Source organism: Hemiscyllium ocellatum, chromosome 8, assembly GCF_020745735.1.
Source record: "Hemiscyllium ocellatum isolate sHemOce1 chromosome 8, sHemOce1.pat.X.cur, whole genome shotgun sequence".
NCBI lineage: Eukaryota > Metazoa > Chordata > Chondrichthyes > Orectolobiformes > Hemiscylliidae > Hemiscyllium > Hemiscyllium ocellatum.
In genome coordinates, this window is record NC_083408.1 from 116,889,256 (window position 1) to 116,902,166 (window position 12,911).

Consider the following 12,911-nt stretch of genomic DNA (forward strand, 5'->3'; position numbering starts at 1 on the left):
ATCAACCTGTAAACCTTCCTCGAGTCTCAAACACACCCATTAAACACTACCCTCTGTTTCCCAACAGTCATATCTACATTGCCATGGTTAGTATTCTTACCCTAATTCTACGAGCTCTAACTCTGTTTATGAGTCAATGTGTGACATCTTATCAAATGCCATCACATTCTATACACCCCAACACCATGAAACACTCCATTAGATTCCAATCTGTAACCTGGGCTTGGTATCTTATTATTTACATAAACCACCCCGAACCCCTCGATTAGATTCCAGTCTGTAATTCCCTCCCAGGTATCTGTTATTCTGTATACAAACCACCCCGAACCCCTCGATTAGATTCCAGTCTGTAACCTCCTCCCGGGTATCTGTTATTCTGTATATAAACGCCCTGAACCCCTCGATTAGATTCCAGTCTGTAACTCCCTTCCGGGTGTCTGTTATTCTGTATATAAACCAACCTGAACCCCTCGATTAGATTCCAGTCTGTAACTCCCTCCCAGGTGTCTGTTATTCTATATATAAACCATCCTGAACCCCTCGATTAGATTCCAGTCTGTAACTCCCTCCCGGGGTACCTGTTATTCTGTATATAAACCACCCCAAACCCCTCGATTAGATTCCAGTCTGTAACTCCCTCCCGGGTGTCTGTTATTCTGCATATAAACCATCCTGAACCCCTCAATTAGATTCCAGTCTGTAACTGCCTCCCAGGTATCTGTTATTCTGCATATGAACCACTCTGAATCCCTCGATTAGATTCCAGTCTGTAACTCCCTCCCAGGTGTCTGTTATTCTATATATAAACCATCCTGAACCCCTCGATTAGATTCCTGGCTGTAACTTACTTTGGGGTATCTGTTATTCTGTATATAAACCAACCTGAACCCCTCGATTAGATTCCAGTCTGTAACTCCCTCCTGGGTATCTGTTATTCTGTATATAAACCACCCCGAACCCCTCAATTAGACTCCAGTCTGTAACTCCCTCCCAGGTATCTGTTATTCTATATATAAACCACCCCGACCCCCTCGATTAGATTCCAGTCTGTAACTCCCTCCCGGGTATCTGTTATTCTATATATAAACCACCCTGAACCCCTCGATTAGATTCCTGGCTGTAACTTACTTTGGGGTATCTGTTATTCTGTATATAAACCAACCTGAACCCCTCGATTAGATTCCAGTCTGTAACTCCCTCCCGGGGTATCTGTTATTCTGTATATAAACCACCCCGAACCCCTCGATTAGATTCCAGTCTGTAACTCCCTCCCGGGTGTCTGTTATTCTGTATATAAACCATCCTGAACCCCTCGATTAGATTCCAGTCTGTAACTCCCTCCCAGGTATCTGTTATTCTGTATATAAACCATCCTGAACCCCTCGATTAGATTCCAGTCTGTAACTCCCTCCCGGGTATCTGTTATTCTATATATAAACCACCCCAACCCCCTCGATTAGATTCCAGTCTGTAACTCCCTCCCGGGTGTCTGTTATTCTGTATATGAACCACCCTGAACCCCTCGATTAGATTCCAGTCTGTAACTCCCTCCCGGGTATCTGTTATTCTGTATATAAACCACTCCGAACCCCTCGATTAGATTCCAGTCTGTAACTCCCTCCCGGGTATCTGTTATTCGATATATAAACCACCCCGACCCCCTCGATTAGATTCCAGTCTGTAACTCCCTCCCGGGTATCTGTTATTCTATATATAAACCACCCTGACCCCCTCGATTAGATTCCAGTCTGTAACTCCCTCCCGGGTGTCTGTTATTCTGTATATAAACCACCGCGAACTCCTCAATTAGATTCCAGTCTGTAACTAGGAAGTTGATGGTCTAATTGCTGAGCTGTTAATCCAGAGACCCAGGTAGTGTTCTGGGGCAGATAGTGGAATTTGAATTTGGGAGTTAAGAGTCTAATGATGATCATGACACCATTGTCGGTTGTCAGTAAAGCCCAGTTGCTTCATTAATGTCCTTTAGGGAACAAAGTTAAAAATCACACAACACCAGGTTATAATCCAACATGTTTATTTGAAAGTATATGCTTTCAGAGCGCTACTCTTTCGTCAGGTCACTAGCTACCTGATTTAGGAGCAACACTCTGAAAACTAGTGCTTCCACATTAACCTGTTGGACTGTAACCTGATGTTAGATGTTTTTTAAACTTTCTACAGCCCAAACCAACACTGGCACCTCCTTTAGGGAAGGAAAAACTGCAATCCTTAGCTACATGTGACTTCAGACCCACACAATGGGGTTGACTCTTAATTGCCCTTTCAACAGTTGGGGATGGGCAATAAATGGTGACCTAATCAGCAATATCCAATCATGTAAATTAATTTTAAGACATCCACTCCCGGGTATCTGTTATTCTGTATATAAACCAGCCCTCACCCCTCAATTGGATCCCAGTCTGTAACTCACTCCTGGATAGCTGTTATTCTACATATGGACAGTACCACAGACACTACTGTTCTAAAATGCCATCGTAAACCCCTCTGGTGGGTTTACAGTTCCTGTAGATGCTGACAATACCTTACCTCCAGGTCAGTGTGTGGCCCTCCATCGCTGTGTAACTCTGTGCTGTCCAGCTGAATCGTTGTTTGCTGCACCCAAGCATCAATCCTGTCAATCTCTTGGATGGTTTTCTCCCGTTCCCGGATCTCTGCTTCAATGTCTTGCCGATTCTTCTCCAGTTTCTGTGCCAGACTGTGAGAACAAACCACCTGACTGAACAGCAGAGACTCACAGGGTTGAAGGTGTGCAGCTGTGCGTGAGTGTGTGTGTGCGCCCCCTGAATTCAGCTCAGTCCCTGGAGGTGGGGGGGGAGGTGGGGGGGCTGAGGGAACGAGGGGAAAACCCTAGTGAGGGCTGAGGCATTGAGGGAGACCCTTTTGCCTGGGCAGTATCTGGCTGTCAGTAATCAGTAAATAGTTCCCCCGCTCACTGCCAAAAAAACAATAAGGACCTTAATCCCTTTCCAATTAGGCAAGGAATAAACAAGACCCATCAACTGTATCCAGTCTGCACTGGATTAGAGTGTGAGCTGTCGGATAATGGAAGACAGTTACAGTCACTGGCAAAGTGGAGATAGGGAGTCAGACAGGAGACAAAAACATTTCACAGTGTGAGAGGTCAATGTAGGGTGGTGGGGGATGGGCTGTAGTCATACACGGTGGTCCCTTTGCTGTCTGAGGTGACACAGCAGCTGTTGTCATTAGCCCCCTGCACTCACAGGCTCAAACTGAGAAATTACAGACTTTTATTTAGTGTTTTTTGGAGTGTGGGTGTTTCTGGCTGGGCCAACATTGACTGTCCATCCACAGTTACCCTGGAGGCAGTGGTGCCTGAGCTGCCTGTTTGGACTGCAGCAGTGATAGGATGTTCAGAGCACTGTACCATGGACAGTACCACAGACACTACTGTTCTGAAATGCCATCGTAAACACCCCTCCCACTCCAACTCCTAGAACTACCAGCAGGGATGAGAGTTGGGATCCTGCTTTGTCTCACACCCCAGCAGCACAAGCAAAATGAGATAAAGCCAGTGATCAAGCCAGGGCCATTCCTGCCTCACCTCTGGCATCGCTCCTCCATCATTCGCAATTCCTGAAGGACAGGTACGGTTGGAGCTGGTTCCGATGGCTCCTGAACATTGAGAACACGGGCCACACGCTGGAACAGAAGGCCCAGGGTTGATTGTTGTTGGGTCAGATCACCATGGTAACGGCTGACGTACTCCCCCAGCCCCAAGAGCTCAGCCATTGGAGCCTGTTGCCGCAGGTGATCAGGCAGGTCATCCTGAAGGTGGTCCAGGATAATCATTGCACGATCAATCTGAACGCAGAAAGGAAAGCGAAACTTCATTAACATAGCCACCATTGTGTCAGCACTTCCTGAAGCACTTCAGTGCCAACCAAATACTTTCTTAAAATGTAGTCACTGTCATAGGAAACGCAGTAGGCAAAATGTGTACACAGCAGGATTCCACACGGGACAAAATGAGATTGGATAATTTGGGACAATGCTCAGATTAATGATGGTCAGAATCTTGTGGGGAACTCTCTAGACTCTTCTTTACAGTCATGATTGTGAGATATTTGTCAACGAGAAATAATCTTGGTTTGGTGTTGACCTATGTACATTTGAAAAAAGCCAACTCCTACTGTACAGCACTCCCTCAGCACTGACCGTCTGACAGTGCGGCACTCCCTCAGTACTGACCCTCCGACAGTGCGGCACTGTCTCAGCACTGACCCTCCGACAGTGCGGCGCTCCCTCAGCACTGACCCTCCGACAGTGCAGCACTCCCTCAGCACTGACCCTCCAACAGTGCGGCTCTCCCTCAGCACTGACCCTCTGACAGTGCGGCACTCCCTCAGCACTGACCCTCTGACAGTGCACCCCTTCCTCAGTACTGACCCTCCAACAGTAGCACTCCCTCAGTACTGACTCTCCAACAGTGCGGCACTCCCTCATTACTGACCGTCCAACAGTGCGGCGCTCCCACAGCACTGACCCTCCAACAGAGCAGTGCTCACTCAGTACTGACTCTCCAAAAGTGTGGCTCTCCCTCAGCACTGACCCTCCAACAGTGCGGCACTCCCTCAGCACTGACCCTCTGACAGTGCGGCTCTCCCTCAGCACTGACCCTCCAACAGTGTGGCTCTCCCTCAATGCCGAACCTCCCTTACTGAAGCCAACCCTGCTGGTTCAGTTTACACTCGATCACTGGCCTATGTTAGAACAGTCATATCTCCATAGACCTGAGTGCTATGAGATTTCCAGCACTCATCCACCTAATGTTTTTTAAAGTTTTCACGGCTTCCTGCCTCTACTGCCCTCCCAGGCATTGCTTTCCAGAAAGATTTCCACAAATCCCTTTTAAACCTCCCGTTCTTCTCTTTAAAATCATGATCCCTTATCATTGACCTTCATATTAGGGGAACAACTGCTTTCTATTCATCCAGTCCAATGCCATCATAATCGTACACACCTCTATCGTGGGCCCCCTCAATTTTCTTTATTCTAAGGAAAGCAATCTGAGCTTATCCAGTCTCTTCATCGCTAAACTGCTCCATCCCATGTACCATCCCGGTGAATCTCCTCTGTCCCCCCTCTTCCAGTGTAATCCTATCCTTCCTATAGTGTGGGGACCAGAACTGCCCACAGTACTCCAGCTGTGGCCTCACTGAAGTCCTGTACAGCTCCAGCATCACCTCCCTGTTCTTATCAAATCTCCTTGACTGATAAAGGCTAATATCCCATACACCGTCTTAACTACCATATTATTGTATCCTGCCACCTTCAGGGATCTGTGGACAAGCTCCCCAAGATCCCAGTGTCCCTCTGAGATTCCCAGTGTCCCTCTGAGATTCCCAGTGTCCCTCTGAGATTCACCGTGTCTCTCTGAGATTCCCAGTGTCCCTCTGAGATTCCCCGTGTCTCTCTGAGATTCCCAGTGTCCCTCTGAGATTCCCAGTGTCATTTATTGAGTGCTCCCTTGTCTTGTTGCTTCTTCCAAAGTGCCTCATCTCACAGTGATCAGGGTTAAACTCCATCTGTCACTGATCTCCCATCTGACCAACCCGTTTGTATCCTCCTGTAACCTAACACCTTCCTCCTCACTGTCAGCCACTCAGGAAGAGAAAGTGAGGAGTGCAGATGCTGGAGACCAGAGTCGAAGAGTGTGGTGCTGGAAAACCACAACAGGTCAGACAGCCTCCGAGGAGCAGGAGAGTTGATGCTTCGGGCCTAAGCCCTTAATCTAAATGTCGATTCTCCTGTTCCTCGGATGCACCTGACAGCTAACCTTTTTCCAGTACCACACTCTTTGACACTCTCACCCAATCAGCCAATATTTGCATCACCTACAAACTTACTTATCACCCCTCTTCCCCACATTCCCATCTCCAACGTTTATGAATATCATAAACAATAAGGGACACAGCACTATTCTTGTGATACACCCACTGCAGACTGAGCACCAGCCGCACAAACACCACCCTCTGTCTCCTGTCACAAAGCCAATTTTGGACCAATTTTTTTTCTCTTGCCTATCTACCCTAACTCCCATGTGCTTTTATCTTCTTTATCAGTTTCCCATGTTGGACCTTGTCAAATGCTTTGCTGAAATCCTTATGAATACACCAGCTTCCCCACCCTCATCGTGCCCTGGGTCATTCCACATTAATGGCCCAGGTTGTATAATACTGTTCCCACTGGTCATTGGCCATTGGTACCTCTTCGTTGATGCTTTTCCATTCCTCCTTGAGGCCTGAGCAGCGTAGTTCTTGCTCTCTCGCCGAATCTCGGAGACAGAGCCAGCGGCCTGAGAGTGTGGACACAGCCTGGCTGGCTGATCCCTCATTGCTGGTATCAGCGGTCCCCTCCAAATCGTGGGCCTTGTCCTTCAGTTCCAACACTTTCAGCTCAATGCAATCGATCTCTCTTCCCAACGCCTTTGATAAGCAAAGAAAACAGAAAATGTTAAAATGAGAAAACACCATCTCAGAGCTCACTCCTCTCCCCACCTTTCCTTTGTGAGAGTGATGCTGCAGTGGAAAGGGGTCAATGAGAGGTACAGGCTGCACACACACACATCCCTTCAGTTCTGAGATTGAGATGTTGAGAATAGAATCATAGGATTATCGAGCACGGAAACAGACCCTTCGGTCCAACCAGTCCATGCTGACCATAATCCCAAAGTAAACTAGTCCCACTCACCTGCGCTTGGCCCCTATCCCTCCAAACATTTCTTATTCTGTACTTATCTAAATATCTTTTAAACATTGTAAGTGAACCTGCATCCACCACTTCCTCTGGAAGTTGTCTCCAGATATAAACTACTCCCTGCTAAACAAACTGCGCCTCATGGTTTTTATACATCTTTCTCCTCTCACTTTAAAAACGTATCCCATAGTCTTCAAATCCCCACCCCAGGGGAAAATTCACGCTATCCATGCCCGGTACAATTTTAAAAATCTCGATAAGGTCACCTGTCAACTTCTTATGCTCCAGGGAAAAAAGTCCCAGCCTATCCAGCCTCTCCTTATAACTCAGACCTCTTGTACCCAGCACCATCTTAGTAAATCTTTTGTCTCCAGCTTAATAATATCTTTCCTATAGCAGGGTCACCAGAACTGGGCACAGTATTCCAGAAGCGGTCTCACCTCAAGACTGATTCATATTTTCACAGGGAAATAGAGAGAACTTCCTTCCTCTGGTGAGAGAATGCAGGTTTGTTTTCACTGAGGCCTGGCATTTACAGACTATAGGACTGACTCCAGTGAAGGGACTGGGTCAGGCATATTCCAGGTCAATGAGAAGACAAAGTTACCAGAAAGGTAAATGGTGAAGAGGATAAAGGAGGCTACAGAGGAACAGAGAAAGATTGGCTGAGTAGGTGAGAACACAGCAGATGGAATACATTATGACAAAGTGTGAAGTTATACATTTCAGTATGATCTTATGAATTAAGTGTAGAATTAATCCATTAGGCACATCAAGCCTACTCTGCTGTTCAATAAGATACAGCTGACCTGATTACTCCATATTCCTGCTTACCCCAATATAAAAACTATGCCTTTTTATTTCATGTTTATAAAAAACTGGGGACTGAAATGAGAAACTGTTGTCTTGAAACCAGAGTTGGAGAGAGTGGCTGTGGTTTTGAATGAAAGTAACCTGAGCTCCAGCGCAGGCATCATGGAATCAGCTGCACAAACAAACAGCAATTAAAGTGTGAGCTGCAATTTTGAGCTGAGGAAATTTACAGGTACATCTTTTGCTGACATCAGGAGGTTGATTGGTCTATGGACTAGTGACCAGGTATCAATGACAAAGACCTTACTGCATGCCAACGACTGTGTGGTTTGGTTTGCAATTAACTGAACAGTTTGAAGCTGGGAACAAGTTCCAGAGAGGGCAAAGTGTTCAGTTCTTTCCAGCTGAGGAGCAGTTTCTCTGTTCTGTGCAGTCAAAACTCTCTGTATGCCTGAAGAAAACCAGTTTATCTTCCCTGAAAAAGTTGTTGTAAGCTGTGGCTTTCACCTGATAAGTCAGATTCCTTTTGAGAGAATCAACCCCTTGTGTCTCTCACCAACCACTGAATGGTAAAGCAAACTAGAGGGACTGAACAGCCTACTCAATTTCTTAATTCTTACGGTCTTTAAGCATCTGGAATAAGATCATTGAAGCAACATGTTAGCTAGGAGAAGAGTCATAAAGTTCATCTCAACACTGAACCTGGAATTAAAGACTGAACTGCTATTCCAGTTTTTCCCTTCCTAATTTATTTAACCCTGTCTGTTTGCACGTGTATGAGTGTGTGTGTGTGTGTGTGTCTGTGTGTATTTGGTGCCTGTGTGCATATGTGTGTGTATGTGTGTGTGTCTATGTGCAAGTGTGTGTGTATCTGTGTTTATGAGAATTTGTGTGTGTCTGTGTGCATGTGTGTGCGTGCATGTCTGTGTGTGTTGGTGTGTCTGTGTGCGTGTGTGTGTGTGTGTGCACGTGTCTGTGTGTGTTGGTGTGTGTGTGTGTGTGTGTGTGTGCACGTGTCTGTGTGTGTTAGAAGACAATGGTTTCTAACATTTTGCCTGTAGCTAGAGTCTAATTACTTCTAATAAATAATGATTCAACTTCAGTACAAAATCCTGGTCTGTGCTTTGTATCAACTCAGATTTGAAATTCAAATCAACTGAAACTTTAAAAATCTTTAACTTTTGTTAAATTTCTAAAAACCTTTGAGCTTTGGTCTGATTAAAGACTCCGGGGATAGTGAGGCTCGATTCCAAACACATTACTCCAGTGAGTTGTAACACCAAGAATCTCCCTCTCCTGCTTGATGATCAACAATCTATCCATCTTTGTCTTCAAAAACCTTTACAGGAAGACAGTTCCAAAGACTCATGACCCTCCATGAGGTAAATTTCTTCTCGTTTCTATTTTAAGTGGACATTATCTTTAAACCCCAGAATCATAGAATCCCTACCCCGAAGAAAGAGGTCATTCGGCCCACTGAGTCAGCACTGACCCTCTGAATGAAAGTCCGACCAAATCCAGCCTGAACCCTATCTCAATAACCATGGCTAATCCTGCACATCTTTGGACTGTGAAAGGAAACCACAGCACCTGGAGGATTCCCACGCAGACACGGGGAGAATGTGCAGACTCTATTCCACTTGAAGGTGGAACTGAACCCACATCCCTGATGCTGAGAGGCAGCAGGGCTAACCACTAGCTCTAAATTCTCACATAAAGGAAGTATCCTCTCCAGATCAACCCAGTGAAGACCCCTCAGGATTATATATGTTTCAATCGAGTCACTTCTTACTGTTCGAAACTACAGCAGATACAGGCCCAGCCTGGTCAACCTTTCCTCATAAGATAACCCGCCCATTCCTGGTGTTAGTCTGGTAAATCCTCTCTGAACTGCTTTGAACACATTCACGTCCTTGATAAAGAAGATGGTCAGTACTAACCTATCTACATCCCTTTGCAGCTTCCTTATAACTTCTTCACAATTTACTTTCCTACCTATCTTTGTGTCATCACCCTCGACCTGATTTACCAAGTAATTTTGTTTTCATGGTCTCATAACTCCCCTTGGTTTTAAAGCTGAAATATTAATCATAGAGCCACTCTTCTCTCCCTCAAATGGAATGTGAAATTCAGGCAGATTATGACCACTATTACCCAGCACTGCCTTTATTATGAGGTCAATAATTAATCCTGTCTTGTTGCATAATACCAAGTCCAGTATAGCTGTTTGGCCCAAGAATGTACTATTTAAAAAAAAAACCTGAAAACATTCTACAAACACCTCCAGTCAGCTGCCTTTACCCATTTGATCTTCCAGACAATATTTAGATTAAAGTTCCCCACCTTGCCTCTCTGACAGACTCCTATTACTTCTTCCTGTATATACCATTGTACTGCATGATTACTGTTAGGGGTCTATATATCGCTCCCATAAGTCTTTCCTTGCCTTTTCTGTTTACCATCACTACCCAAAACGCTTCCACATCCTATATTCCTGAACTTAGATCACCCCCTCTCCGTGTGCTAATGCCTTTATTAATGAACGGAATCATCCCTCCAACCTCTCAGGTAGCAGAGAAAATGGAAAAAGTACAACATTTTTCAACACCCTGTGAGACTGGGATATTTGGTAGATGTACAATTCTGGACTCCTTACCTAAGGAAGCACATCCCCAGTTTAGAGTGAGTGCTGGCTGCTGGGATAAATGGTTTGTCCGATGGAGAAAATGTTGTGATTCATTTGGGAAAGTGCACTGATTCTCAAGCCCCTCATTTCTATTTCCTGCCTTTTCAATTCCATCTCCCTTTCTCCTTTTTTCTTTCTTCCCTTTGGAATTGTGTCTCCAGCTTTTCCATATTCTCTTCATGCTCAAATGCTCCAACCAGTAACTGAATATCTCCTGACTCTGACGTTTCACTCCCTGGAGAACAAGGTCTCTTGGTATTTGTACTGAACCTAAGTATTGCAATGACATCAACCTTCTCAGCTTTAGCAGGCAAAGCCACACCCAGTGTAGGTGCCAACTCAGGTGATCTAGTTTTGGAAATTCATTTAAGACTGTCAGGGACAACTCGGCCAGCTGCTCCAAGTCCTTTGTCATTTCCAGGGCCTTTTCTTATTGGCAATATCGAACCTGGTGTTTACTTTCTCTTTAATATTTGTTAATATCACACCCAAATTCTCGTTATCAAAATAATTTGGCCACAAGCACTGAAGCTGTTGTCACTAACCACTTCGGAAAGTGTGCTAATTCACAAGCCTCACTACTTCCTAGGTCACCACAAAATCAATGAATGAATCAGAGCACATGGAGACCGTGGTTTACCTGTGTGCTGGAATCATGTTACCTGCAAAACACTAACCAGGTTCTTGTACCTAACAAGAACTATTTATTACAAATAAGCAAATTCTAAATATAAGTAAACAGCTGTAACTATCAACATATGGCTCTCCTTGTTAAAACCCTGACATACACTGTAACAGACACACATACATACACACACACACACACATACATACAAACTCTCTCTCTCACACTCACACACACACATATATAGACACTCTCTCACACACACATGAGAGAAGTACAGTCACAGAGAAAGATGTTCAGACACAGGGAGAGACAGACACAGAGAGATGTACAGGCAAGACACAAAGAGACACTAATGCAGACACAGAGAGAGGTACACGCACAGAGACAAGCTGAGACACAAAGAGTGAGGTACAGATAGAGGGAGAGATACAGACATAGAGACGTTTACAAACACAGACAGATACAAATCCACACTCATCCAGCTCCACCCACACTCTTGGTTGATGTGTGACACGATGGAAGAGGATCTTTACCATCTGCCTTTCTGCTAGCTCAATGGCTGCTTTATACGAAGTCGGGATCTGTGCTGACGAGGCTGTGAGGCTTGTCTCCAGACTGGCAAGGTGCTCTGTGAGTTGCCGGCATCTTGTCACATGTTCTTTCAATTTCTCTGGGTACCTGTCCAAGAGCATAAATAATACCTGGCTTTTAACAAAATCCTGCCAAAGATAAATTACAGGGGAAGAGAGATTTATGGACAGTGTTCATTCAGAGTTCTCCCTTTTACAGAAACAATCTGCATTCATAGGACATGCCTTATGAAGAACGGTCGAGGGAACTAGGGCTTTTCTCAATGTAGCGAAGTAGATGAGAGGTGATTGGATCGAGGTGTACAAGATGTTGGGAGGCAGACAGAGAGTGAATAGCCAGACACCTTTTCCCAGGACGGAAATGTCTATCATGGGGAGCATAATTTTAATGTGATTGGAGGAAGGTTTAGGGGAGATGTCAGAGGTAGGTTCTTTACACAGAGAGTGGTGGGTGTGTGGAATGCACTGCCAGCGGTGGGTGTAGAGTCAGAGACATCAGGGACATTTAAGTGACTCCTAGGTAGGCACATGGATGAGAGTAAGATGAAGGGTACGTAGGTTAGTCTGATCTTAGAGTAGGATAACAGACCGTCACAACAGCGAGAGCCGAAGGACCTGTACTGTGCTGTACTGTTCTATGTTCTACGTTCATACGGCACATTATGAACACAGTCAGAAAAAGCTGAGGGCTTTCAAATCAGGGCTTTGTTTGACCAGGAGTCAGTGTCAGTCCATGAGCACAGTGGGGATGAGGGAACAGCATTTCCTATCAGTTAGAACACTGTTGTGGTTCTGCTCGCCGAGCTGGAAGTTTTTGCTGCAAACGTTTCGTTCCCTGGCTAGGGAACATCATCAGTGCTATTGGAGCCTCCTGTGAAGCGCTGCTTTGATGTTTCTTCCGGTATTTATAATGGTTTGTTCTTGCCGCTTCCGGGTGTCAGTTTCAGCTGTAGTAGTTTGTATGTGGGGTCCAGGTCGATGTGTCTGTTGATGGATGTTCTTGCCGCTTCCGGGTGTCAGTTTCAGCTGTAGTGGTTTGTATATGGTGTCCAGGTCAATGTGTCTGTTAATGGAGTTTATGGATGAATGTGGACGAAACGTTTGCAGCAAAAACTTCCAGCTCGGCGAACAGAACCACAACAACGGATACCCGAGCTACAAATCTTCAACCAGACTTTAGTTAGAACACTGGCACCCAGCAAACAGCAAAGATAGAAACAGACATATGACTTTGATGAAATTTACCAGAGAGAAGTGTAAAGTGTGTTCTTGGTCAGAGAGCGTTTTTAAAGGGGATACAGGAAAAACTAAACCGAGGTTTGTGCAGGGAACAGGAGGAGGATTGGCCTTGTCAACATTTTGAGCTGCTCTGGTGCTTAACTAGATCACAGCTGATCTTCAATCTCAATGCTAGTTTTCCTGCACCCATCCCATATCCCTTCATACCTTCTGACTG

The 12,911-nt window shown here is 45.3% G+C and overlaps 1 protein-coding gene across 4 annotated transcripts in view; it reads right to left on the minus strand.

Annotated features, from left to right (window-relative positions):
* The window catches only part of LOC132818445 (nesprin-2-like), a 311,316-nt gene that overhangs the window by 243,649 nt on the left and 54,756 nt on the right, over positions 1-12,911 (minus strand). For all 4 annotated transcript variants that reach the window (XM_060829512.1, XM_060829513.1, XM_060829511.1 and 1 more), the window contains 4 exons: positions 11,399-11,543; positions 6,249-6,467; positions 3,584-3,843; positions 2,548-2,716 (listed from right to left, as the gene is read on the minus strand). In XM_060829512.1, coding sequence (XP_060685495.1) covers positions 2,548-2,716; positions 3,584-3,843; positions 6,249-6,467; positions 11,399-11,543 — 793 coding nt within the window. The remainder of the gene's footprint in view (positions 1-2,547; positions 2,717-3,583; positions 3,844-6,248; positions 6,468-11,398; positions 11,544-12,911) is intronic.